A 23,922-nucleotide genomic window follows, 5' to 3' on the forward strand; every position below is an offset into this window, starting at 1 on the left:
TTCCAGACCTTTGCACCCTGGTATGCTGTGACCGGGAGACATGGGGTCTCAAAACTAACTCCCTGTGCTGGCACGTGGGGTGGGCTGGCCCTGCGTTCCTTTCAGATCATGGGCCACCATGACTTCGGTTCTCTTTTTCCTTGGTCAGATACCTACTTACAGATGCTGTACCACTGTTTCCCTTTATGGGACAAGAAGCTAATGTTTTTCTCTGAAGTCTAAAAAAATGAAAGACTTTGTGAAGTCTGTACTTAAAAATGCCAAATGGTAATTAAAATACTTTTTGAATTGTTTCCACGTCTTGGCTATTGGAGTAAGGCTGCAGTGAACATGTGAGTGCAAATATCTCTTCAAGATCCTGATTTCAGTTCTTTTGGATAAATACCCAGAAGTGGGATTGCTGGATCATATGGTAGTTTTACTTTTAAATTTTTGAAATAAGCTAAATGTTCATTGACAGATGAATGGATAAAGAAAATGTGGTATGTACGTATAGCAGAATATTATTCAGCCATAATAAAGAAGGCAGTTCTATCATATACAACAAAAGGATGAACCTTGAGGACATTGTACTAAGGGAAAGAAGCCAGACACAGAAGGACAAATACTGCATGATTCCACTTATGAGGCATCTATCGATAAAATAGTCACGCTCACAAACAGAGAGTAGATTGGTGCTTGCCAGGGGCTGGGGAGGGAGAAATGGGGAGATGTAATTCAATGGGTATAAGGTTTCAGTTATGCAAGGTGAATAAGCCCAAGAGATCAACATGGTACCTATTTGTGCACTTACAAATCTGTCCAGAGGTTAGATTTCATGTTATTGTTCTTACTACAGTAAAAAAGAAACTTTTTGGAAATTCTGCCAAAGTTAACTTTTTTGTATATTGAGAGTCATAACTTTTTTTTTTTAAGGCAAATTCATGGATTCCATGAATCCATGAATTTTAGGGTTTTTGTAAGAATCAAGGTGATGCTGTCACGCCTGTAGGCGGAAGACATCCAACACAGGAAGACTGGGGGAAGGGAGAGCATTGTAACTTTCCTTCCCGGTCACTACACCTATAAGATACACCTGTTGAAGAGGACCATCCCAGGCAGGGGAGGAAAGAATGATAGAAAGAACAGCTTTATCCGTCCATTCATTTGTCCACTCACTCTCCACGTTTAGTGAGCACCTACTGTGTGTCAGGCACTAGACTAATTCAGGACTTGCGACCCACATTCAACGTTCTCAGTTCCCACAGCTTCTTGTTGATATGACACAACCGTGATTTTCAGAACACTCTTTCCAAAAGTGTTACATTGTGAAGATCTGTGTGGCAATTGAGATCATCAACAAAAACATATCTCTGAAAAGGCAAACATGAAAAAAGAAAATTCAGCGCTAACCTGACAACAAAGCCCCTTTTCAGATACACAACAGCCGAACTCTATCTCTAGTAAAAAAATACATGGCTAAGAACACTTGCCGTAAAACAGAGAGCAGACTGTCCTGGATGCCTGGACGTGACAGCACAAGCATAGAGCCAGAACTATGGAGTCTAAATGTTAACTGTGGCACGTGGATACTTATTCCAGTTTCACGGTGCTTTCATTGACCTTTGTAAAAAGCTCATAAATATTAGGGGAAACAGCAAAGTCTTATATCTTGAAGCTCTTTCAGGCTCTTTGAACTTGAAAATCTTTGGCATAGTCAACATAGACTTCACTGAATTAGAGAAAATTGCAGGGGGGTTTATGAATTCACTCAACTGACGTTCTTAAATATACTCAGAGTTAAGGTGTCACATAATTGTTCCAGGCCAGAGAGCAGGAAACGCTGATTTCAAAGGTGAAGACCAGGCTCCGCTGCAGCTGCTGCTGTTCTAGTTGTTTTTTAGTTTGGGGGGTGGGGAGGGGGGAGTCGTCAGAATAATTGGAGTTTTCTTCAAAGTAGTGACTTAAAAGCTCTCGTTTCCGTCTCTTACCTGCCTACTCACATTTCTCTGCCCAGGGTGGCACCTCCAGGCTCTTGGATGAAAGTGCTGTCCTAGAAACCATTAAGTCAAGAAGTCGGTACTGAGTCGGCGGTAGCTTTTGTCTTGAGGATAAAAGCAGTCCTGTTTCTTCAAGTGCTGGGACGGCGTCCTGACCTGACCCCAAATTGGAATGGAAGCTTCTGTCACTTCTGCCCGAATCCCCAGAGAGCCAGGGCCAACGGCCCCCAGAGTCCCACCTGCTAGAAGACTCTCCTGTTCCGTGTCCTGTACGCTAGGGAACGGGCCAGGCCAGGCAGGGGCCTCAGTCATGCCACCCTGTCCACCGTCAACTGCAGACCGCGTCTGTCTTGGGCTCCTGCAGCACAGAGCGCCGCGCTGAGCTGGGACGTTGCCCCCTCGGCCAGATTGGGGTTGCACCAGCTGGGGAGACCGACCCAGAGGCAGCTGTCATCATGCAGGCTGCTGGCCTGGTTAGAACCTGGCCAGACCTTCTGGCAGGGGAATTGACTCCTAATGGTGACTTGCTAAACCAGTCATATGCTCTCTTTTGAGAAATGTCAACTTGAAGCAAAGGAAGTGAATTCTCAGTGTCCGAGTAGAAAGTGGAAGCAGACTCATGGGGAGCAGGAACCAAAGGCAAGGGTGCCGTGGACTCCTCGGGTAACTGCTGGGTCATCAGGGTGGACGTTGGCCATCCAGTGGCCGTGGCCGTGCATGGCACCCAACGGTCTGTGGGCATCTCTCTCTAGGAAGCCCCTTCCGTCTTAGCACCTGTGTGCTTCTCTCTCCCCCGGGAACTAAGGGCCTAAACCCGGGCCTCAGAAGACACGCTGGGCATGGGCCTTACCCTGGAGTGATGTGTAACCGGTGAGGAATCAGAACAAAGGAAGAGTGTCCTCAGTAGAAGCTGCCCTACCTTTCCCAACTCATTTTCTATCTTATTTTTGAAATATCCTCCTGGGGAGGATATTTGAAATATCCTCCTGGGGACACGGGTTCGAGCCCAGGGCCGGGAAGATCCTACATGCTGCGGAGCAACTGAGCCTGTGCGCCACAGCTACTGAGCCTGCGCTCCAGAGCCCGCGAGCCACGACTACTGAAGCCCACGCGCCTAGAGCCCCTGCTCTGCAACAAGAAGCCACGACGATGAGAAGCCTGCGCACCGCAACGAAGAGTAGCCCCCGCTTGCTGCAACTAAAGAAAGCCCACACGCAGCAACGAAGACCCAACACAGCCAAAAATAAATAAATAAAATAAAGTTATTTATATATAAAAAAAAGAATGGGGGGCGGTGTGTGACAGACACACTGAGGGAGACCCACAGAGACCACTGTGGGGGGACTGGAGTTCAGCAGCCCCTTTGGGGCTGAGGCGTGTGGAGCAAAGCTGGCGTCTGCTGCCCCCTCCTAGCCTCCTCCCCCGCTGTTCTCTGTTTGTGCCATCCAACGTCGCAGGCATCTAACGTGGTGACCTACCACTTCTCTGCATCTGGGTTCCTGAGAACAATTAGGCTTTCCAAAGTGGCCCCTGTGCTCAGGAAAATTCTCAAACTTCCAGGGTGATGGGTGCTCCCATGGTCTGTGTGCTTAGTTAAGCTTGGTTAAACAGAGCTGCCTGGGAGTCTGGAGACTAAGCTCTGTGACCGTGCTGGGAACTGAAAATCGTGGTGATTGGAAGGACGATCTAATGTATCAATGGATCTGTAATCAATAGTAAGTTCCGTGATGGTGGTATTCCCTACGTTCTCAGAATAAGTCATGTCATTTCTCTTTCTGAAGCACCCAACCTCTGGTCACCCGACCACATAACTCTTTCTTTGTCTTCTCTCATAGTGTCCCTGTTCCCCAAAAAAATCCAGCGAAGAAGTGGAACCTATTTACTTAGCTCTTTAAACTAAGATCAGATTTGTCAATACCGAGCAATCTGCAAAGCATCCTTTACCCAAGGACTGGATTGCATCGCCACCTGCTGGAGATTTCCAGCTGTGTACCCTTAGGTTTAAATATTAGCTCATTTACTTAATCGCTGGGTAAGGCAGTGATCTTCAGACTGAAATACCCATGGGCACAAGAAGACTTTTGAAGAAGGGTTCAGAAAGTTTTAAGGGCACCAATTTCCAGCTGCCCCAGTTCCATGTTTTCTCTCTCCTACAGCAGATAAACCTGAGAACCTGCTGGCAGTGGAGCCACCTGCTGTCCTTATTGCCTTCCTGCATTCCTTTACAAGACAGCTACACAGACTGCAGGTTTGTGTCCTCCCGAAATTCATATGTTGAGACCTAATCCCCAAGGGGATGGTATTTGGAGGTATTTGGTATTACACCTTTCGGGAGGTGATAAGGTCATGAGGGCAGAACCTTCATTAATGGGATTAGCGTCCTTATAAAAGAGACCCCAGAGAGCTTTCTGCCATGTGAGGTTGCATGGAAAAGACAGTGTCCATGAACCAGGAAGCGGGCTCTCACCAGACACTGAACCTGGTAGCGCTTTGATCTTAGACTTCCAGCCTCCAGAACTGTTCGAAATATATTTCTGTTATCTATAAGCTATCCAGTCTTTGATATTCTGTTATAGCAGCCTGAGCAGACCCAGACACTCAACCCCGGGCATCGTTCTAAGTGCTGTACATTTATTACCTCTTTAAAAGCCAAAATGCTCCAAACAAAGGGACAATTTGAAATACAGTTTGAAAGTATGTTATGGGAGAATGCCTCCTCACTCAAGACCACCTGTCTGTTGCATGTTTTGCTTTATTTCAGGGGGTAGGAGATAGAAAGTTCCACCTTCTGACAATGAACATTATATTTCCAAGTAAAAGAGTTTTGTATCAAGATTAAATTGTGCATTTTCTTAACTTTTATTCAGATTTGCAGGAGAAACATCTTCATTAACTTTTGTCAAATGATTATTAGCTACTGTAAATGCACATTCACTTTTTACTTGGACCCAAGCTTCCTCTTTGCTCTTATTTATTTCTACCACATGCCCATAAAATTTTAATATATGAGTAATGTATTATGGATTTTATTCTAAATCACTGTTTTTGGCTGTGTTTTTCACTGAATCCTGTCTTATTCGAGCAATAATCTCATTTATAGATAACTGAACTAATTTTTTTAAAGCCTAATAGATATGAGGAAAGGATATATTTCCAATAAATTACTTTAAATAGCTAAAAATTCTTTACCAAAGCGTATAATATATGTAGGTGGTTTTTTAAATCAATCATGTACTACTAATAATTGTAATGAGAATTTAGCCCAGAGGAAAGATTTAACACTTAGAACTTTCTAGCTATAGTAAATACTAATTTAAATTTTTATACATATTCTGTTGCAGAGAAGTATGATAGTATCATCAATAAAAGACTCTCAAGTATAAACGTGTTATAATTTGACAAAATTCTGTGAGGGATATGGATGGAAATAGAATTTCGAAGGAAAAACAAACCATGTAAAAGTTTATTTCAAAATAGTTTCTTTCAAAATATTTACAGGGTGTGGGAAACTACATCCCTTGCAACTATTAAACTTGTTATTAAAACAACAAAGAATGTGGAAGGGGTAAAAGTTTTGCCAAATTTTGGGGGAATACGCTAACGGAGATAATCGTACCCCCAAGGATCCTTGTAAGGGTTAAAAAGAGAAGTAGTACATGCTGAATAAGTAAATGGTGGGTCTACTTTCTTCATTAATTCCTAGGATTATTGTAAGACTAAATACTAAAATATTTCCCCCTCTCAGCAATGGTACTGGTGAAGGCTTGGAGAGCGAAGTGCCAAAGGTATGTGAAATTGCAACGCGCGCCCCTCAGGAGCCTGCGGGGACGGAAGCTTTCGGCGGGAGGGTTCGGGGTGTGTGTGGGCGCCCCCACTTCGGACCACCTTGCACTGAAGACCTCTTCTCGGACCTCACCGTGAAAGCACTAGGCGGTGGACGGAAGGATGTCGCCGCCCAGGCAGGTGCTTCGGACCCCGCCTCCCTGGGTCTCAGGCCGCGCGCCCGCGCGCGCCCCGCCCCCGTACCTCTCAGTGGAGGGGCGGGGCGACCGTGGGGGCGGGGCGACGCCGTCTCCAGAAAGGCCCGCGATTGGTGGACGGCACGGCGGCGGGGGCGGGGCGACGCCAGCTCTCCGGACAAGGGCGGGGATTGGTGGGCGGGGATTGGTGGGCGGGGCGGGCCTGCGCCGGGGGCGTGACCGGGGCACGTGGTACGGAAGCGGCGAGGCGGCAGCGGCGGGCTGGTGAGGTGCTGTTACGGACCGCTAGGCGGGGAGGCTCCTGAGGGCGGCGGCAGCGGGGCGGAGGCCGGGAGCGTGGGGCCCCGGGCCGCCTCCGGGGGAGCAGGGGAGGCTGGGCGCGGCTGTGGGGCCGAGGACACAGGCTCGCTCCGCGTGTGGCCGGCCTGACGGGAGAAGAGGGTGTCGGGTCAAAAGGCCCGCTCGGGGGTCCGGGATCTGGGGCGGCGGGGAGGACGCGCGCGTGCCGGTCTTTCGACCCTCCCTCGGCGAGGACCGCAGAAAACTAAAGCCTGTCTTTTTCAGCAGAGCCCTTGGCGGAAGCCTGAGTTTGGTGTCGCGGGACGGCCAGCGCCCGGGGGGTCAGAGGCCCGGGGTCAGGGGTCTCTAGACCCCGCCCACATTTAAGGCTGGGCGTTTGCAGCTGGCAGCTCTCAGGCAGCCTCCGTTTTCTCACCTGTCAAGTGGAGTGATGCCTGGTCCCGGTTCGGCCTGCACCGAGCCCTTGAGACCCTGGGCCTCGCGGGCAGGGCCTGCGAGCCGCCCGCGCCGCCGACACGGGATCCTAGTGCTGGCTCAGTGATCTGGTGCAGGTTTTATTCATGCCTTTGTCGTCCCTGGAGTTTGCAGGGAGGGGTGGCGAGAAGTAATTCTGTAGAACTGTACGTTTGGATTGAAGGTCTAGATTGGGCAAACCAGACGTCTCCACAGCTGTTGCAGTGGTTTTACACAGATTTGAAGCCATGATTCCGGCGTTTGTTTAGGGTACCATGTGCCTTGAATCAGTGCGGGACAGGATAGGGGCACTCAGAACTGGGAGAATCATTCATAGGCATTGCTGGGTGGTTCCAGGTGCTACCGTATCACTTCTTCCTCTCACACTAGTTTCACTGTTGAAGTTATGTTACTCCCCAGAACCTTAGATTCCAAGAGGAGAGTGAGGCTGGCATTTCTTTCGAGAGGGTAAATATTTGCTTTTGCTCACTCCAGCTCAGTGCTTTCACCCTAATAAATGGAGTTCACCAGGGCATATAAAAGAAGTGGTGGTGGGCTTCCCTGGTGACGCAGTGGTTGAGAGTCCGCCTGCTGATGCAGGGGACACGGGTTCGTGCCCCGGTCCGGGAAGATCCCACGTGCCGCGGAGCGGCTGGGCCCGTGAGCCATGGCCACTGAGCCTGCGCGTCCGGAGCCTGTGCTCCGCAACGGGAGAGGCCCCAGCAGTGAGAGGCCCGCGTACCGCAAAGAAAAAAAAAAAAGAAGTGGTGGTGAAACGGGAATAACCAGAACTGTGAGTGGGAGGGAGAAATGGACCTGGCCTGACCTCTCTTACTGGGTTAGTAGTTCAGAGGAGCAGGTGCTTTTTCTCCAGCCTTGGTGAGGTGGCCTGCAGAGCTGAACAGTTGGTCTCGGTCTCTGTTTACTCTCCTTTGATAGAAGGTGCAGCTTAGATAGTTGAATCTTTGGCTTTTGCTGGAAGGCCATTGGTTAATTGGGCCTCAAAGAACATAATATTAATGAGAATATATCACAGTGAGTGTGGGATTTGTGGCATTTAATGACCAGAAACTCAAATGAAAAGTACCTGATGTAGCATATTGTCCTGCTAAATAGGGTTTCTTTTGTGACTGAAAACTTTGACTTGTATGCTGTGCCTCTGCCTTCAGGGATCCCTGTCTTTGAGGTAAGAGCCTCAGCTGAAACCCTCTGAGCTGGCTGGAAGGTTTGTATGCTCTTTTATGGGTGTGGGAAGAGGATTGACCTTACTGAACTCACACTGCACTTCCTCGATCTGTTGCCAGGCTTCATGTCTCAGTGGATAAAGTCTCTCCTGTCTTTAGAAGTCACTTCAGAATCCTATACCAAGAAAAAGATGCTCTTTAACTCCAGTGTATCCACACGCCAGGCGCTTTTCTGGCGTCTTGCTCCGTAACTACAGAGATGTAGTAGGGTCTTGTGACTCTGCAGCTGCAGTTCTGAAATACTTCCTGTCACTGCGGTGCTGAGTTTGCTCCCTGTCCCTGAGCACTTTCTTCCTGTCACTGCTGAGGTTTGAGTCTTGCCACGTGATGGAACCTGAGTTGTCAGTTGGAGGAAGGGGGGAGAACCAATTTTGAAGGCGCCAATTCCAGGATTTTCTGTGCTTCATATTGATTCCAGGTTTTAAAGATTAGTCAGGACTTCCCTGGCGGTCCAGCGGTTGGGACTCCGAGCTTCCACTGCAGTGGGCACGGGTTCAGTCCCTAGTTGAGGAACTATCAATAGGATCCTGCATGCCTTGAGACACGGCCAAACAAACAAAACAGATGATGGGTCACATGATTTCTTTTCCCCTGTATTTGTAAGGTGGAGCAGGATGTGTTGGATCGCACAGAGCAGAAACTGGATGTTAGAAAATGCACCTGGGAGGCTGGAAGTTTCTTTAATCTTAATCGGGCCCTAGTGGAGTTTCGTACGTTGTCTTGGCTGTTTCTGGGCCCAGGTTGTCAGTTTCCTTAAACTGAATTACGATCCTCTCCTCAGGCTTTGTTTGCTGTGTTGTTGGTTTGTGGCAGGGAGACAAGATGTGACATTTTTGCTGGGAGCCTTGGAGTGATGATTTTCTCTGTGGTAATAGTAAGGGGAAGTTGTGGGCTTTAAGAGAGTAAAATTAAATTTTAAGAAACGTTTTAAAATGCCGGTATGTCAGTGCTCCTGGGGAGTACCTGCTTTTAATTTATATCAGCTTGTCTTCAACTCAGGCCCTTCCTTCGATTACCTTCCATTTGGACGCACAATTCTGTGTACCTTTTCCTTCTGAAAAAAGAATGGAGATCAGCCTGAGCCTCTGACTGCTTTCCAGAACCACTGTATCTGCCGAGGTCACTTGCTGGAGTCCTCGTGACAACTGCATCCAGTGCTGGTCGGGGGGTGGAGTACAGTTTATGATCCTGCACAAGTGCCTCCGGGCCTGTTGATCAATTGGACCCTGTCTCGAGGCAGCACTGACAGATTCTTCTTCCTTCCAAGAATCTCCAAGGTCTGCGGTCTGGTTGAAAGATGTCGGCCCTCACTGCCCTGTTTAAGTACGTTGATGAGAATCAGGATCGCTACATTAAGGTAAGGGAATGTTTATTCTAGTGAGCATTCAAGTTCAGTTTAATTCCATGGCACCCAGAGAAACTTTCAAGAAGCTAACATGAATTATGCTGTTCTAATCAAGTGTTAAAAATACTGTCTAGATGGAGAAAGACCAACGCTAGTGTGATCTCACATGTGGAATCTGAAAAAGTTGCGCTCAGAGAAGTGGAGAGTCGAACGATGGTTGTCGGGGGGTGGGGAACTGGGGCGGTGTTGGCCAAAGGGTACAGACCTCAGTTACAAGATGGGTAAGTTCTGGGGATCCAGTGTACTGCATGGTGATTATAGTCAGCAATATTGTATCGTGTACTTGAGTAGATCTTAAGTGTTCTCACCACAAAAAAAAGTAACTAAAAAAAAAAAAATTAAAAAAAATAAAAAGTAACTGAAAAATGTGTACTGTCTAGAGGTCTTTTCCTCTGCTTTCTCATTACAGTATATAAGTTGGCTTTTGACAGAAAATTTTAATACATGTTTCTAGAAATGGCAAAGCTAATTGAAGATTTTTGTTTATTCTTGTGATAGATATAAAGCACTATTTTACATTTAGCATGTTTTGAATGATTTGGTAATGTTATGCATTAATCTGTTTCTTGATGTTAACTTAAAGAATCATACGTTAAAATCGCCCTTGGTAGACATATTTCAGGTGAAATCTTTAGAGTTGTCATTCCAAAACTTATATTTTAGAGAACTTGGCCATCGTCAGGATGATAAATAAGCCAACTTGGACTCTGAAAATATTGGGTATTTTCTGTATCTTTCAGTTGTAATTTTGTAAGATGCAGATATAAACGTGTTTGTGGAACTTTGTACATGTTACACTCACGTCACGCTTAATGGTTAACGATTTTCCTGTCATGCTGTATAGCTCTTGGTGTAGGGTCAGTACAGACAGTCCCTTTACATCTTAAGCAAAAAGCAGATGCCATGGAGCTCTTCTTCTGTGTCTGGGCAGCATGTTCCAAATGGAGTGGCCGCAGGTAGCAAGTGACCTCTGTGGGCCTGACAGTGGCACACTTGTGAGTACTTTCCTTCCTCAAGGAGCACCTTTTCAGAATCCCATCTGCTTATTATCCACAAACAGAAACTTGCGGAATGGGTGGCCATCCAGAGCGTGTCTGCGTGGCCGGAGAAGAGAGGTGAGATCAGGAGGATGATGGAGGTCGCCGCTGCCGACATCAAGCAGCTGGGGGGCTCCGTGGAGCTGGTGGACATTGGAAACCAGAAGGTAGGCGGCCGGCAATCCCCGCGCTGCAGAGCCACAGCGAGCAGGTTTACTGAGGAGTTGATAGGACTAGGCTAGTTCTTACATGTCTTTGCTTCAGATAACCTGCTGGTCTTTCAAACAAACAAAGAAGGGCCTGATTTGGATGCTAAACTGTGATTTCTTGAGCTGGATTAGAGAGAGATTGGTGATACTCATCACTGTTCTCCAGGGAGGAGAACTGGTGAGTGTTATCTAAGCAGAAGTTAACATAATGGCCATTCTGAGGCAGCTGACATTCCTTCCCAGAAGTCAGTCAGCCTTCAGACCAGGAAGTTGCTCTTTGCCAATCAGATGCAAAACTAATGGAGACTCCCACTCACACCCACTGTGTCCCCAGTTGGTAGAAACAGCACTTTTCGTGACTTGGTTCCTGGAAAAGGGCTACTTTATATGTGGGACTTGGGGCTCAGTTGCATTTTAATGTAGGGTTCTGACAGATTCTAACTTGAATGAACAGTCTCATTTTATGGTACATTATTCCACTATTTTCCTTTCAGATGATTTCAGTCCCGTGTTAATTACATGTTTCATGGCATGCATTTTCAAAGTTTGCAACGCTCTTTTGTGTTGCAGTGATAACTGGGTTTGGTTTATCTTGGTTCTCTTGCCTGATGATTTATGTGTCCGTTGAAACCATATCCTGGGATTTCAGATATGGACACTCAGCTCTTTTCATAAATGGAAGGACCCAGAGGCCCAGGTGGGCTCTGTCGCCCTGGGAACCAATAAAAGGCCCACGGCAAAGGAGGTTAAAATCTGGGCCTTCCGCTTCCCAGTCCAGTGTTGTTTGTGTGAGATTTCTTCTGACCACAGACTTAATAGTTAACTGAAGATTACGTAAGACACCTTAGAGCTTCATGGCACTTTGCCCACTCATGAGAGGCTAAACCAGGTTTCTTTGAGTTAGTTTCTGTTAGGAGCATACTTGACTTGCTTCCTCTTCCTTTTTTCCTAATACATTAAAAAAAAATCTAGATGGCAAATAATTTTTAAGAGTTGTTTTGTTAAAATATATGGATCTATTCTGTTTAACACGGATGTAACAGTGCGGTTCTTCAGAAAGGACCTTCCATGAAAGACTAAATGACTGCCACACTCTTTGGGTTCCATGATGCCTACTTTTATCAGGGAAGGAGTTGGCAACTTTCATCACTGTTAGAGAAGCTCTGCCGAGTCCTCGTGGGGCGCAGCCATAGCGCATCAGTTCATCTGGCAGCGGTGTTGCCCTTTTCTGGAGGTGGTGGTGACTTGGGGCAGGTGTGGGGTGGCTGTCAGCACTTGTACGCGCAGAAGCTGGGGTACCTTCAGGCTCACGGAGGAGAGATGATGTTGGGAGCCCGGTCCCTGCTGGGCAAGGCTCAGGGGCCGGTGTGACGGTGGGAGGGCTGATTTGGGGCTCCTGGGAGCAGGAGCCGTCACGTCTGGCCTGCCTGCAGCCCAGCGCTGCCCCGGGCGGTGGCGGGCCCCGTCCCTGAGGGCCCAAGCGCCAGACAGAGGAGCTCAGCAAATGGGACAGTCATGGCTCGTGAGCAAAGCAGTGACGGAAGAGCCCCCGGCGCCAGTGCAGTGGGTCAGGGGTCGGGAGCTGGACTCGTGTGGTGGCTGTTAGAATGGGTGGAAAGGAGGGAGACACGAGGACCCCGTGTCACAGACTTGTGCCCAGACAGGTGCTGGGAGAGGACAGCACGTTCTCCCTGTAAACACATCACTGTGTCCCTCGCCCAGGCCTTGTCCTGTGACATCTGAGTAAGTGGGGAAGCCCAGAGGGAGATTTGCAATTTGCGGCATGAATATCTATGGGCCCAAGTGGCTTCTTAAAAAATGCTGAAGTGTTTCGGAGGAGCTGCCTGGAGCAGAGATTTATTTAGAGAAAGGCTGTTGTTTAAAAATCACTTTCCTATGAGGCGAGCTAAGGGCCAGCTGGGACCGCAGTGCTCCGTGTCTTGTGTGACCAGGTCAGGGCATTTGGTTTCGAGCACGGTTCTTTGCCCTGGCAGCTACAGGCCGTCCTTGCGAGGACACAGCCCCAGGGCAGCTTGCGTGTGTGCGTGGCGAGGTGGAGTCCAGGATTGCGCATGGGCAGCTGCAGGGTCAGCAGCAGTTACTTAAGTTGGCATTTATGAGTCGAGTGTACTGGAAAGACAGATCCTGTATCCTGAGAGCACTCGGCGGCCTGGAACGTTCCCTGATGCGTGCGCGGACACGGAGAGGTGCTTACTGCCCCTGGGAGTTTGGAGAAGGACACTTATACCGGCCCATCACCAGCTTTGTACTGATTTGCTTGTCAGTTTTAGCTGCTGCTCATTTTACCTCTTAATTGTAAGTTGTTACCATACTTTCATTACCAGTTAGGTTTGTGTGTTCTGTTTAGTTACGTATGTTTTCAGAGCGTTTTCTAATAACTAGCCTGACACCCAGGTGTGTGATGGCTCCTCTGTGACTCATCCTCGCTCTTGCAGTTGAAACTCAGGACGTGCTCCTTTCACCCTCCCTGCTGTTGGGGCACTTCGTAAGGACCTCGGGTTGTCCTCTTGGACTGCAGGAAGGGCGGGGAGGATGGGGTGCCGGATATTTTGCAGGGCCTTTAGTGGGCCGTGGTTTACCATGAAAGGTGCAGACGCCCAGCTGATGTGAATGTTGGAAGGGACCGGAGTTTGATGTGGGGCTTGGCACTGACTTGCCTTCGTACACCTGCATTTCTACCCTAGATGAGGAGGGAATCCTGTGATTAATATCTGTACCCCGTTCTTAGGGGACTGGGAGGCTACGGCCTTTGGGAGAAGGCTCAGAAGGCGTCCCAGCTACTGCGGCTTGATGCAGTGTGGCCTCCTGCAAGTTGCAGTTCCTCATACCCTGGTCTATGGCCTTTTCTGTGCATGATTGTAATTTACATAAAAAACTTCAAAGTGTATCTTCTGCTTTAAGATTACAGTAGTTTTTATACATTATTTTAGAAAATAATGAACTAAGCTGCATCCCAAACTCAGCCTTTGTAATATGTTTTGTCACATAAAAGTTTTTTTTGAAAATCAACCTTAAAAATTGACCAAGCCACCTGCAGTTGGTAAACGTAATTCACTCTCTGTGCTCTGATGAGATGGGGCGCGTTCGGGGTGGTATGGCCGTAGTCCAGTCTCTGTGCTCCGGATTATGGGAAAGTGTATCTTGTTAATTAATGACTCGGTTGAACAGTATGGTCTTGAGCTCTGCAGTAGAAGTGGTTGATGAGAACACGTAAGATTGTCCAGGGCACGTTGGTAACATCTGCTGTCAACACCACCCTCTTCACACAAAGCCTGTCCTCCACGGCCTCCTCTCCTCCCCCAGCTCCCTGATGGCTCGGAGATACCACTTCCGCCCATCTTACTCGGCACACTGGGCTCCGACCCGCAGAAGAAAACGGTGTGCATTTATGGACATCTGGACGTGCAGCCGGCAGCCCTGGAGGACGGCTGGGACAGCGAGCCCTTCACCTTGGTGGAGCGAGACGGTAGGGACGCTTCCCCGAGGAAGAGGACTTGTGGCATTTGCTTAGGAGGTACACCCGTGGCCTCTGGGTTGTCTTTCCAGAGCTGGCTGTTTGTACACGATCTAGAAATTGGGTTCTGGAAGCCTCATGCGTGTGCATCCATCCTTGAAACCTCCAGAAGCCTTCCTTTCTTTGTGGAACCAGGTCTCTGGGGCCTTGGGCCTGCTGGGCTTCCCTCTCCTGCTGCTGACACTTTTGGGAGGCGGTGCAGCCTCCCAAAACCTGGGATCCAAACCTGATCCGGTTCGTAGCTGCTTCCGTGGCACATTTTAGCAGCTCCCGTCAGGGTTTAGGGAAGCGTCGGCCTTTCCCCAATGCCTGCTGCCCTGGTGAGGATGGCAGTGATGGCTCAGCGACGCCATCGAGGGCTCCTGGGCTGGGCCCCGTGGGCACCTCGCGCACCTCTTCACGGCCCCCCGCACTGGCCCCTCTTCTCGCTGCCCCCCAACCTGCCCCGGGTAAAGGCTCCTCCTGCCTTCGTCACTGAACCTCACGTTTCCGCACTGGATGCAGCCTTTCGCCACATGGAGCAGCCCCTTCGTTTGTGCCTCGTCCCCTTGGGCCGAGTCCAGACCGTCTTTAAAAAGAAAAAAGCCTTTCTTGCGGGACATGCTGAGTTTCTGTTGGAGCTTCCCCAGCTCAGGGACAGTCACGTCATTGCTGTGCACAGCGGTCCTCAGGGTGCGCTTGCTAACGTGTCCTCAGTCCAGGGCCTGGGCCCCCGCCCTTCCTCTCGTCCCCTCTCCTCTCTCCCAGCGGCGCCCCTCCTCCCCTCCCCTCTGCACCAGGACCCCCCAGAGGTCATCCTCGTCCCGCCCCTTCTCTTCCCCTTGCAAGGCCCTCCCCTGGCCTGTGGAGGCGGGTCCTGCGCCACCTCCCGCCCTGCCCCACAGCGGTGCCTCTTGGGGGACCCAGTGGGCCCCATCTTCTCTCCCCTCATTGCGCCTCCTCCTGTGCCAGCCCTGGTCTCCTACTGCTCAGCCCCTCCCTGACAGCCCACCCCCAGACAGACATACAGACACGCAGGATGGAAGAACCTGGAGTGCCCCGTAGCCCGGAGAAGCTGCCCCCACACGGCTGCTGGCGTGCCGGGCCGGGGGTGGGCGCTCTCGGCCTGTGTCCGCCTCGGCCCGCACAGCCCCGCTCCCTGGGGTCGCTGGGTCAGTGTTTGCCACAGGGATGAGGATGCGTCTTAGAAGAGCTTTTTAGCTTTTGTGAAAAGCAGATTTACTTTAAAAAAGAAATCCCCAAGGCAGTGATGGCTTTAAGCCCCACACGCCCACTTTGGGGTGGGTCAGGTTGACCTGCCGAACGTTGAAAACAGGCTAAGGGTGAGGAGAACAGAGGACCGACCGACCGGGACAGACTGAGGCCGGGAGGGGCCCCCTGAGCACGCGGCACCCGGGATTCTGGCCTCCCTCGGGCCTTACGCTGCGTCCTGTCTGGGAGGGGGGTCTGGGCTTGTTTCCCTCGTGTCCTTCAAGGTGGCCAACGCCTAGCCCAGACACCCGCCTTTGTACGGGGGTCCCAGAGGTGGCTGTGCAGAGGGGAGGTGACTGGTTACACTGGGGAGGGGCAACATCCTGTCCTTTAGTGATAACCTAGAGAGGTACGTGACGAATGTCAGTTCTGTTCTTCATCAAACTGGGCTGTGGTGTGGGTGAGACTGTGGTTCTCCTTGGTCGGTGCACCTGCATGCAGCCAGGTTTCCCTCACCCGCTGCTGCCGGCTGGCTGTGGACTGGATTTTAACACCCTAGCCAAGTGGCAGTGGTCCCGCGGAGCTGGGTGTGCAGCCCGTGCCCTGAGGCGGCGGGGACCTTGGCTGCACTCCCGCGCTGCTCTTAGATCGGGCGAGTTCTCTAGAAGATCCTAACAGTCGTGTTGGGTGGAGACTCGGGACTTCTGATAGAATGGAAACGGGGCTTCTGACACGAGGAAGAGGCTTAGGACAGCTGCGTGGGGTCGCGCTGGGATGTCATCAGATGTTCACTGAGAGGTGCTCCTTTCTGTGCGCTGCGACCATCACCTGATGAACTTGCTTGTTGCTGTTCCAGGCAAACTGTACGGGAGAGGAGCCACCGATGATAAGGGGCCAGTGGCCGGCTGGATGAACGCCCTGGAAGCCTTCCAGAAAACGTGTCAGGTACGCTGCCCACATCTAGCGCCCGATTCACCTGCTCCACCTGGGGGTGCAGAGTGGGACTTTCTGTTCCCAGAACAGCCCGTAAAGATCAAAGAGCACGGGCCAGGAGACAGCAGGCTTCCCCTGCCAAGCTGTATCAGCACAGCTGGGTCATCTTCCAGTTTATAGGTTGTTTTCCAGTTTGAGGAAACATTGAAGGTGCATTGGTTTTACAGTTGTCCCAAGGTCACCCTGTTGGTGACTCAGCAGGGACCCAGGCAGGTGAGAGTTCTGGGCTCTGACCGCGCCTGGGAAGTGGGTGCCTGCCAGGGCGTGACCCAGGCCCTGTGCTAGCCGACAAACCCTTACTTTCTCTGTGTGGTTTTTATCCTCCTAAAAGTAAATTTGATTTTTAAAAATATATTTCCTTAAGTGAAACATCTCCTTGTTGAAAGTTTGTAAAATACAGAAAAGTAGAGAGAAAAAAGAGGTGCCTAGAATCCAGGCCTCAGAGACTTAACATTTTGTTACTGACCAATCTTCTCGAGAATTCTTTTTAATCTAATTGTGACCATAACGTATAGGCAGTTTCTGCATCTTGCTTTTATCTTGTGTTGCGATAAGAATGATGGGACAAGCATTTTTGTCAGGACGTGCGGTGGTAGATCTGAAAAGGGTTCGAGGGAGCTGGGCTTGGGCTGGGAAGGCCCCTCTCCTCCAGGGCCCCTGGGATCAGCGTGTGGCCAAGCAGAGGGGTGGCCGTGTGCAGGGCAGAGCTGCCCAGCGCACCTCCCCTCACCCCTGTTCCACTGGAGTGGCAGGGGGGCGGTGCGTGTGGTGAGCAGCACTGTCTGGGGGCAGCTCTGAGCTAGGACCCCGCAGACCTGAATCCATACAGGCCCAGCCTTCCGTGGCCTTTGGCATTGCCTCGCTCAAGTGTGGCTTCACGTTCTCTCCTGTGGAAGGGCCACGTGCCTCACAGCACAGCCTTGGGGAGACCTGGAAAGCCACCGAGCAGGAGCCAGGTGGCATCTTAGGGTCACTGTCAGCTCTGGAGGAAAAGGGCCTACAGTGCGTGGAGCGCCTTCTGAACTGGGGGAAGTGCTCTCTCGCTCTTACGTGCGCTGCTGGTGGCCACGCAGATGAGGCTCCGGCTGTCTGTGTCATGGCCTTTGTTTTAGAGGGAGCGGCTCAGCTTTGCTGGAGACGCAGATTCGCGCTGGGTGAGCGCAGAGACCCCAACGAGTGGCACATGTGGTCGGGCTGGGAGCTCCTTGGAAGGAGTCCTTCTAAGGGTGACCGGCTTAAGCCACGCTTGTCCCCTGGTGGCCCAGTGCCTGGGTACTGAGGGTCTGTGTGGGCCACACACAGCCTGCCCAGTGGTGGGTCTGGAGGAAGTCGGTTATTTGAAATTCGTGACTTCACAACATTGGGTGGCTTCCTGGCTGTTGCTTCTAAGTCCGTGCGTGCTGAGTACCTTCCTTCACCGGTCTCCTGCCCAGGAAGTCCCCGTCAACGTCCGCTTCTGTCTGGAGGGCATGGAGGAGTCTGGCTCCGAAGGCCTGGACGCGCTGATCTTTGCCCAGAAGGACGCGTTCTTTAAGGATGTGGACTACGTCTGCATCTCCGACAACTACTGGCTGGGGAAGAACAAGCCCTGCATCACCTACGGGCTCCGGGGCATCTGCTACTTCTTCATCGAGGTCTGTGCCGAGTCGTGCGGGGAGCAGCTGGGAGGGCTCTGGGTGCCCACGCTTTCTCCCGTGGTTGGCGTTTCCAGAGTTCTGGCATTTAGGAAGCACCTTGCTTTGCTTGTTGAGGGAGCAGATTTTGATTTCGAAAATGGTCGTGTGAATGTTCTTTGCTCACTTTACTGTTGCATGGTAAGAACGGGCTCCCGTGAGCAGCCAAGCAGGGTGGCCGTGTGTCCGCAGGTGGAATGCAGCAACAGGGACCTGCACTCCGGCGTGTACGGCGGCTCGGTGCACGAGGCCATGACCGACCTCATCATGCTGATGGGTGAGCGTGGGCTCCGTCACCGCGTGGCAGTTGGGCAGGAGGTTGGTGCGGGCACTGCTTCCAGGCTGCTTCATGCCTTCTGTCCCCCCCCCCCCCCCCCCCCGCCGACTGACTGTTCCCTTTAAAAGACCCCCATGCTTCATTTCTGCCTCCCCTCTCCCCCACGTCGTCTCCGTGGCCCGACTCGGGCACCCCACCTGCCCTGTCACCTGGCATCACGGCCGTCCTTCCTCTGGACGCCGTTGTGTCTTACGTCCCTGGAGGGCGTCTGCCTCGGTCTAGTTGACACTGTGACTGGCCGCAGCGGTCTCCTGTGCACTCAGCCCTTTTGAGAGTGAGGCCACGGCTGCCTTGCCCAGTGTCCCCCTGGCGCACGGCCTCGGCCCGCCGTGTGCTCAGTCCTGTTTCCTTCCCTGGCGGGCGGCGGCTGCCCTGCATGGAGTCGACTTTTCTGGGACTGGAGTCTACCCTGCCCTACTCGGTTTTCCGTCCTCAGCGTGGGAGCAGGTAGTTTCTCGTGGGACGTGCCTTAAACAGGACATGATGGACAGAGGAGTGGTTTTCAGGGCGGGCCTGCGGGAGCCCGTTTGCTCCGTGTGTATCCTGCTCCGTGACCGTGGACGGCTCACCTACCTTCCGTGTCTCCATCCCTTTATCTTACACGGAAGGTGACCCCGCTCTCCTCCCTGGGTTGTTACGGTAACAAAACGGCTTAAGAAGTGCGTGCACGCCGAGTGCCCATCCTCTCCGCTCCTCCAGGCTCCTTGATGGACCGGAAGGGGAGGATCCTCGTCCCCGGCATCAGTGAGGCAGTGGCCTCCGTGACGGACGAGGAGCTGGAGCTCTACGACAAGATCGACTTCGACCTGGAGGAGTACGCCCGGGATGTGGGGACAGAGACCCTGCTGCATGACTGCAAGGTGCTGCCCGGGCGCCGCGAGGCCTGCCCCCGCCAGGCTGGCAGCTTCCCCGGTCCTGGGGCCCCGGGGAGGAGGCTGAGGGCTGGGCGGACTCGGGTGCACCCTGGGCACGGGAGCAGCAGGACGGTGCAGGCGCCGGAAGGCACCACGCGCCAGGCTGGGAGCTGGGAGCTCTTTAACGTGTCAGATGTCGACTGTGGAGAGCTCGGAGCTGGGGCACCTCTGCAGAGAGGCGGGGGCTTTTCCTCATTTGCACGCGCGGGGAAGTCGCTTTACCACCCGGCCCAGAGATGATTTAAGCCGTTCCTGATGGAGCTGGGTGCTGAGGTGGAAACCATTTGCACAAAACGTTTACTTAACTGTCAGGAGAAAATCATGTTGTGACTTTTCTCTTAATTAGCTTAGTTCCTGGTTTCTAAGGTGTGAATGTAAGTTCACGTGGTTAACTAAGCTTTCATTGAGCCGCAGCGGCAGGCCTTGGGCAGGCAGGAGGGGCACAACCGGGCTTGGCCCTTGAGTGTCACCTCTCCAGGTGACAGACGGGCAGAGAAGCTTAGGGGGTGTGCGGAGGCCACGGTGGGGTGATCTGGCACCTGGGGGCAGGGGGGAGGCCTCCTTAGACAGGAGTGCCACGGGGCCTGCAGGAGACAGGCGGGGCCGAGCGGCAGAGTGGGCTCAGCTGTCCCGCTCGTGGGCGGCCAGTGAGGCCCGGGGTTCGGAGTGAAGATGCCTGACGGAAAGGCCTCTGATCTGCCGAGGAGCGCGTGCGCTGTCCTGGACGACGGCGGTGTGACTGGTGTTGAGTAGAGGGACGCGCTGATGAGACCTCTCTGGGGACAGACTGTGGGCGGGGGTGTGGCAGCATAGGGGCTGAGGCACTGGGGCTGGGGGGCCGTGAGGCTGCAGGGGGCGCTGGGGGGACGGGGAGGCAGGACTTGGGACCCCTCAGGCTCAGGACACATCGGAGAGGACCGAGCGGAGTAAGGATTTCACAGGCAGAGCCGAGACGGGTCCCTCGCGGACGGTAGTTGGTTAGGTCCTGATGCCGTGACCAAGAGAGACTAGTCCCGGGGTAGGGACGAGTCTGGGGAAGGTTGGGCTATGGACACATTTGTATTTCCTCCTGCCCCGCTGCCTTCCGGTAACGTTTGCCCTTGCGTGAGGTGCCTGCTTAAGGGCCGTGTCTGCTCCTTCCAGCTGTCACTGGGCTCTTTGGTTCACAGACATGTCCAGAGTTACGTGCTGAGTCGCAGAGGAAACCCAGGGGTTCGGGCGGCAGCGTGTCCTCTCCTGATAACGTCGCGTGCCACCGCTGGGACGAGAGGGGCCGTGTCGAGTAGACGCTCGCGAGACGGGGGGCTGCCTTGTGCCAGTCCCCACGGCAGAAACTGCCGGGCTTGTCCGTGGGCACTGGCCTAGGACATGGTACACGGCCTGGCTTGCCCTCCTCGGGGAGCTCGCCCCACCCTCGGTGTCCTGTAAGCCCAGGACCTAGGATGGCCGGGGTCATGCCTCCCTCCCCCTCCTGGTGCCCCTGGCTCTGCAACAGCCTTCATATGCGTGGGGCCGGCCAGAACACCGTGGCTTCTGTGTGGTCAGTTCTGTTGACCCGGGCGGTGCGGACTCACTGGGAGGCGCGGAGAGGACACGCTTGCAGCCATCCTGGACGCGCAGGGCCCCCGCCTGGGGGGCTGTTGTAGCGGCTGCTGGGTCGCTCTTGCCTTCCTGACGGTGTGTGGACCCCAGGCCGGCTGGGCTCCTCCATGAGCAGGCGGTGCCGTCTCCGACCCACTTTGTCGTTTTTCTGCAGAAAGACATCCTGATGCACAGATGGCGGTACCCGTCCCTCTCCTTCCACGGGATCGAAGGTGCCTTCTCTGGGTCGGGGGCCAAGACCGTGATTCCTCGCAAGGTGGTCGGCAAGTTCTCCATCAGGCTCGTGCCAGACATGACTCCTGAAGTGGTCACCGAGCAGGCACGTGGGGCGCGGGGGCGCGGGGAGGGCGTGCCGTGCGTGCAGCGCCTGCCGCCGGGGCTCTGGGCAGCAGGAGAGCGCGCCTCCGCCCACACAGCCCTGTCCTTGGCTCTCGCCAGCTCAGCGATTGCTGGGATAAGCAGTTCAGAGCTAATCAGAGGTAAAGGTTGTATGAAAAGGCATCCTGTGCGATTGGCCTCTGTCACTGCTGAGGCGTGCTAAAACCTCACCTCTGACCTCATCCAGAGGCTCAAGGCAGTTGCTGACTTTGGGCTGCATGTGTTCTGGTGGGAGTCCACGGGCCTTTGGTCCCTGGTGAGCGGCAGAGGGGGAAGAGTCCAGAGGGGGAGAATCCAGAGTGGGGCAGCGTCTGGTATCTGAAAGTCAGCCAGGCTTGCGGGGGAGCAGTCCCTCGTCCTCACCTGGGAAGGTTTCATGGAGAGACGGAGTCAGGACCTTCCCTGTTGGGAGGGGAAACTGAGGGCCACTCTCCAAGCCTAGGGCTGAGATTTTCTCATCATGAGGTGACCCTGGGTCAGCACCTGGCTCTGTTTTTGCCTTAGATGTAATCATTTTTGTAAAGCAGGTTAAGGGGCGTTTGCTTTAAACTTGCCTTAAGTGTTATCATCATATGGGATTTAAATATTAACATCATATGGGGATATCTACGTAAAGGGTGAATTGCTGGAAATTAAAACATTACCTTTTACCTTAAATAACTGAAGTTTGTTTCATGATAAAATCCCTTTTTCTGCTATCGTAGTTATGCGGATCAGTGTTTAGCAGCAGCAAATGAGACTCATTGTAGACCCATAGACTCACTGTAGACCCCTTATAGACCCATTGTAGACGACTGTGGGCTCACCCCCAGAGACTGCTGTGGAGTAGCTCCCCAGCACTAGATCAGAGGCCAGGCTTGTAAGACGCTGTCTCTCCTGCCTGTGCTTCAGGTTACGAGCTACTTGACCAAGAAGTTTGCTGAACTGGACAGTCCCAACAAGTTCAAGGTGTACCTGGGCCATGGTGGGAAGCCCTGGGTATCCGACTTCAACCACCCTCATTACTTGGCTGGGAGAAGAGCCCTGAAGACAGGTCAGACGTCCTCTTTGGGGGCTGATAGGCGCTGGTGGATTGTGGGCGTGTGGCTGTGTTGGCTCTGTCTCTGTGCGGGCTGGACTGTGCCACCTCCAACCTTGAGAGCGGGGCTGCTGGTCTGGACTTGGGGTTGCGGGCCAGTAGATCTGTGGCGGATCCCTGGCCTCGCAGCCCTAAAGCTCAGTGTCTTTTATTCCATTCTCCCTCAGTTTTTGGTGTTGAGCCGGACTTGACCAGGGAAGGCGGCAGTATTCCTGTGACTTTGACATTTCAGGAGGCCACGGGGAAGAATGTCATGCTGTTGCCCGTGGGGTCAGCAGATGACGGAGCCCACTCCCAGAATGAGAAGCTCAACAGGTGAGGGCAGAAAAGAGGGGCCGTCTTGGGGTGACTGGGGTGGGCCAGTCAGGGACTGAGGCAAAGAAAGGCCCTGCTTGGAGGGCAGGGGGAGAGCACAGAGCCCTGGGTGTTAGGACACAAGGTGGAGACTTTGCATCCAGACAGACAGGGAGCAGCTGTGGTCCAGTAAGGCCCTTCACACTAAGTACCAGGTGAGAGCTGCACGTTCCGTTAGACCAGGACCAGGGATGGTCCCTGGTGGGGCAGTCGGACTGGACTTGAGAACCAAGGCAAGCAGCACTCAGGGCCAGCACGCCGGGACGGTGGGACGTCCGCTTCCGGGAGGAATGCAGCATGTGTGCCCGGCCCTCGGGACACCAGCCAGCGTAGTGACTGTTCCTCCCTGTCAGGCACAACTACATTGAAGGCACCAAGATGCTGGCTGCATACCTGTACGAAGTGTCCCAGCTGAAGAACTGAGCACCGCCCTCCTCCCATCACCTCACGCTCTTCCCGTCGCTCAGGAACGTGGAAGCCCGTCTCTCTCCTTTCCCTCTCGTCAGATTCTCCAGGCATCTGGCAGTGGACACGAGACCACATCTCAGGATGGAGTTAACCTATCCCGGCAGCGATCAACGTTCAGTCCTGGGGGCTTGTAAACGACCCTGGGTGACAGCTGAATTCTTAGTGGTGTCTCCAGAAAATAGCCGAGGCCTAAAAGCACAGGTTCTTCTGTAGAAAGTTCTGGTCGATGTCTACTGGGCTGAAGAGAGGCCTTGGTGCTTCCTGGTCCCACCTCTGCCCCCAGAGCCAGGGTCGCACACACCTGGAGCATTGAGTCGCGGGCATCTGGTGCCTTGAGGTCCATCCTTTCTGTCCGCTGCTGTCTTGGGCACATTCTATCCTTTTCTCAAGACCTTAACTGTTACTGGTGTTCCACATCTTCTCTTTACTACGATCCCTCAAAACCTAAACCTGCTGGGAGGGTTATCTGATCTCAATCTGAGTTGCTAAATAAAAAATAAAAACTGAGCCTCTGGAGGAGCTGCTGCCTGTGCGCCTTTCTCTGCGCAGCCCCGTGCCTGTGTGCGGTGAGGTATACGGTGCGGGCTGGCGGGTTGAGGGCCGGGCTCAGAACGCTGGTGCCCGTCTCGCTCGTCCTCTCCTGTCCCCACTCCTGGTGCTGCCGAGCCACAGAAGAGCCTATCAGACTGGTTTAAACAGCAGAGTCCCCCGGCCCAGCTGATGGAGGAGGCCACACTAAACTCCCCCGAAGGAACCGGGCCCTTGTTTATCGTGAAGTCTGTGTTTTGTCTA

The 23,922-nt window shown here is 52.8% G+C and overlaps 1 protein-coding gene across 3 annotated transcripts; it reads left to right on the forward strand.

Moving 5' to 3' along the window:
* Window positions 1-6,209: 6,209 nt before the first annotated feature.
* CNDP2 (carnosine dipeptidase 2) lies at window positions 6,210-23,649 on the forward strand. 3 transcript variants are annotated; one of them, XM_027118771.1, is made up of 12 exons: window positions 6,210-6,228; window positions 9,224-9,313; window positions 10,422-10,565; window positions 13,932-14,094; window positions 16,190-16,278; window positions 17,760-17,960; window positions 18,192-18,276; window positions 19,036-19,196; window positions 21,007-21,171; window positions 22,122-22,263; window positions 22,476-22,623; window positions 23,016-23,611. In XM_027118771.1, the coding sequence occupies exons 2-12, from the start codon at window positions 9,254-9,256 to the stop codon at window positions 23,083-23,085; spliced, it is 1,428 nt and encodes a 475-aa protein (XP_026974572.1). In that variant the 5' UTR covers window positions 6,210-6,228; window positions 9,224-9,253; the 3' UTR covers window positions 23,086-23,611. The 3 variants fall into 3 exon arrangements, with proteins under 3 accessions (XP_026974572.1, XP_026974571.1, XP_026974569.1); XM_027118770.1 differs by lacking the exon at window positions 6,210-6,228 and adding an exon at window positions 7,411-7,505; XM_027118768.1 differs by lacking the exon at window positions 6,210-6,228 and having other exon boundaries at window positions 7,458-9,313; window positions 23,016-23,649.
* Window positions 23,650-23,922: the final 273 nt, after the last annotated feature.

This window comes from Aethalodelphis obliquidens, unplaced genomic scaffold (genome assembly GCF_003676395.1).
Source record: "Aethalodelphis obliquidens isolate GAN/ISIS:26980383/991018 unplaced genomic scaffold, ASM367639v1 scaffold19, whole genome shotgun sequence".
NCBI classification, from domain to species: Eukaryota; Metazoa; Chordata; class Mammalia; order Artiodactyla; family Delphinidae; genus Aethalodelphis; species Aethalodelphis obliquidens.

Excerpts from the sequence above, each read along its gene's own strand:
- CNDP2 (XM_027118771.1), top strand. The coding sequence starts at position 9,254 with ATGTCGGCCCTCACTGCCCTGTTTAAGTACGTTGATGAGAATCAGGAT. Across the intron at positions 14,095-16,189 it reads CACCTTGGTGGAGCGAGACG|GCAAACTGTACGGGAGAGGA; the intron begins GTAGGGACGCTT and ends TTGCTGTTCCAG. Across the intron at positions 16,279-17,759 it reads CCTTCCAGAAAACGTGTCAG|GAAGTCCCCGTCAACGTCCG; the intron begins GTACGCTGCCCA and ends TCTCCTGCCCAG.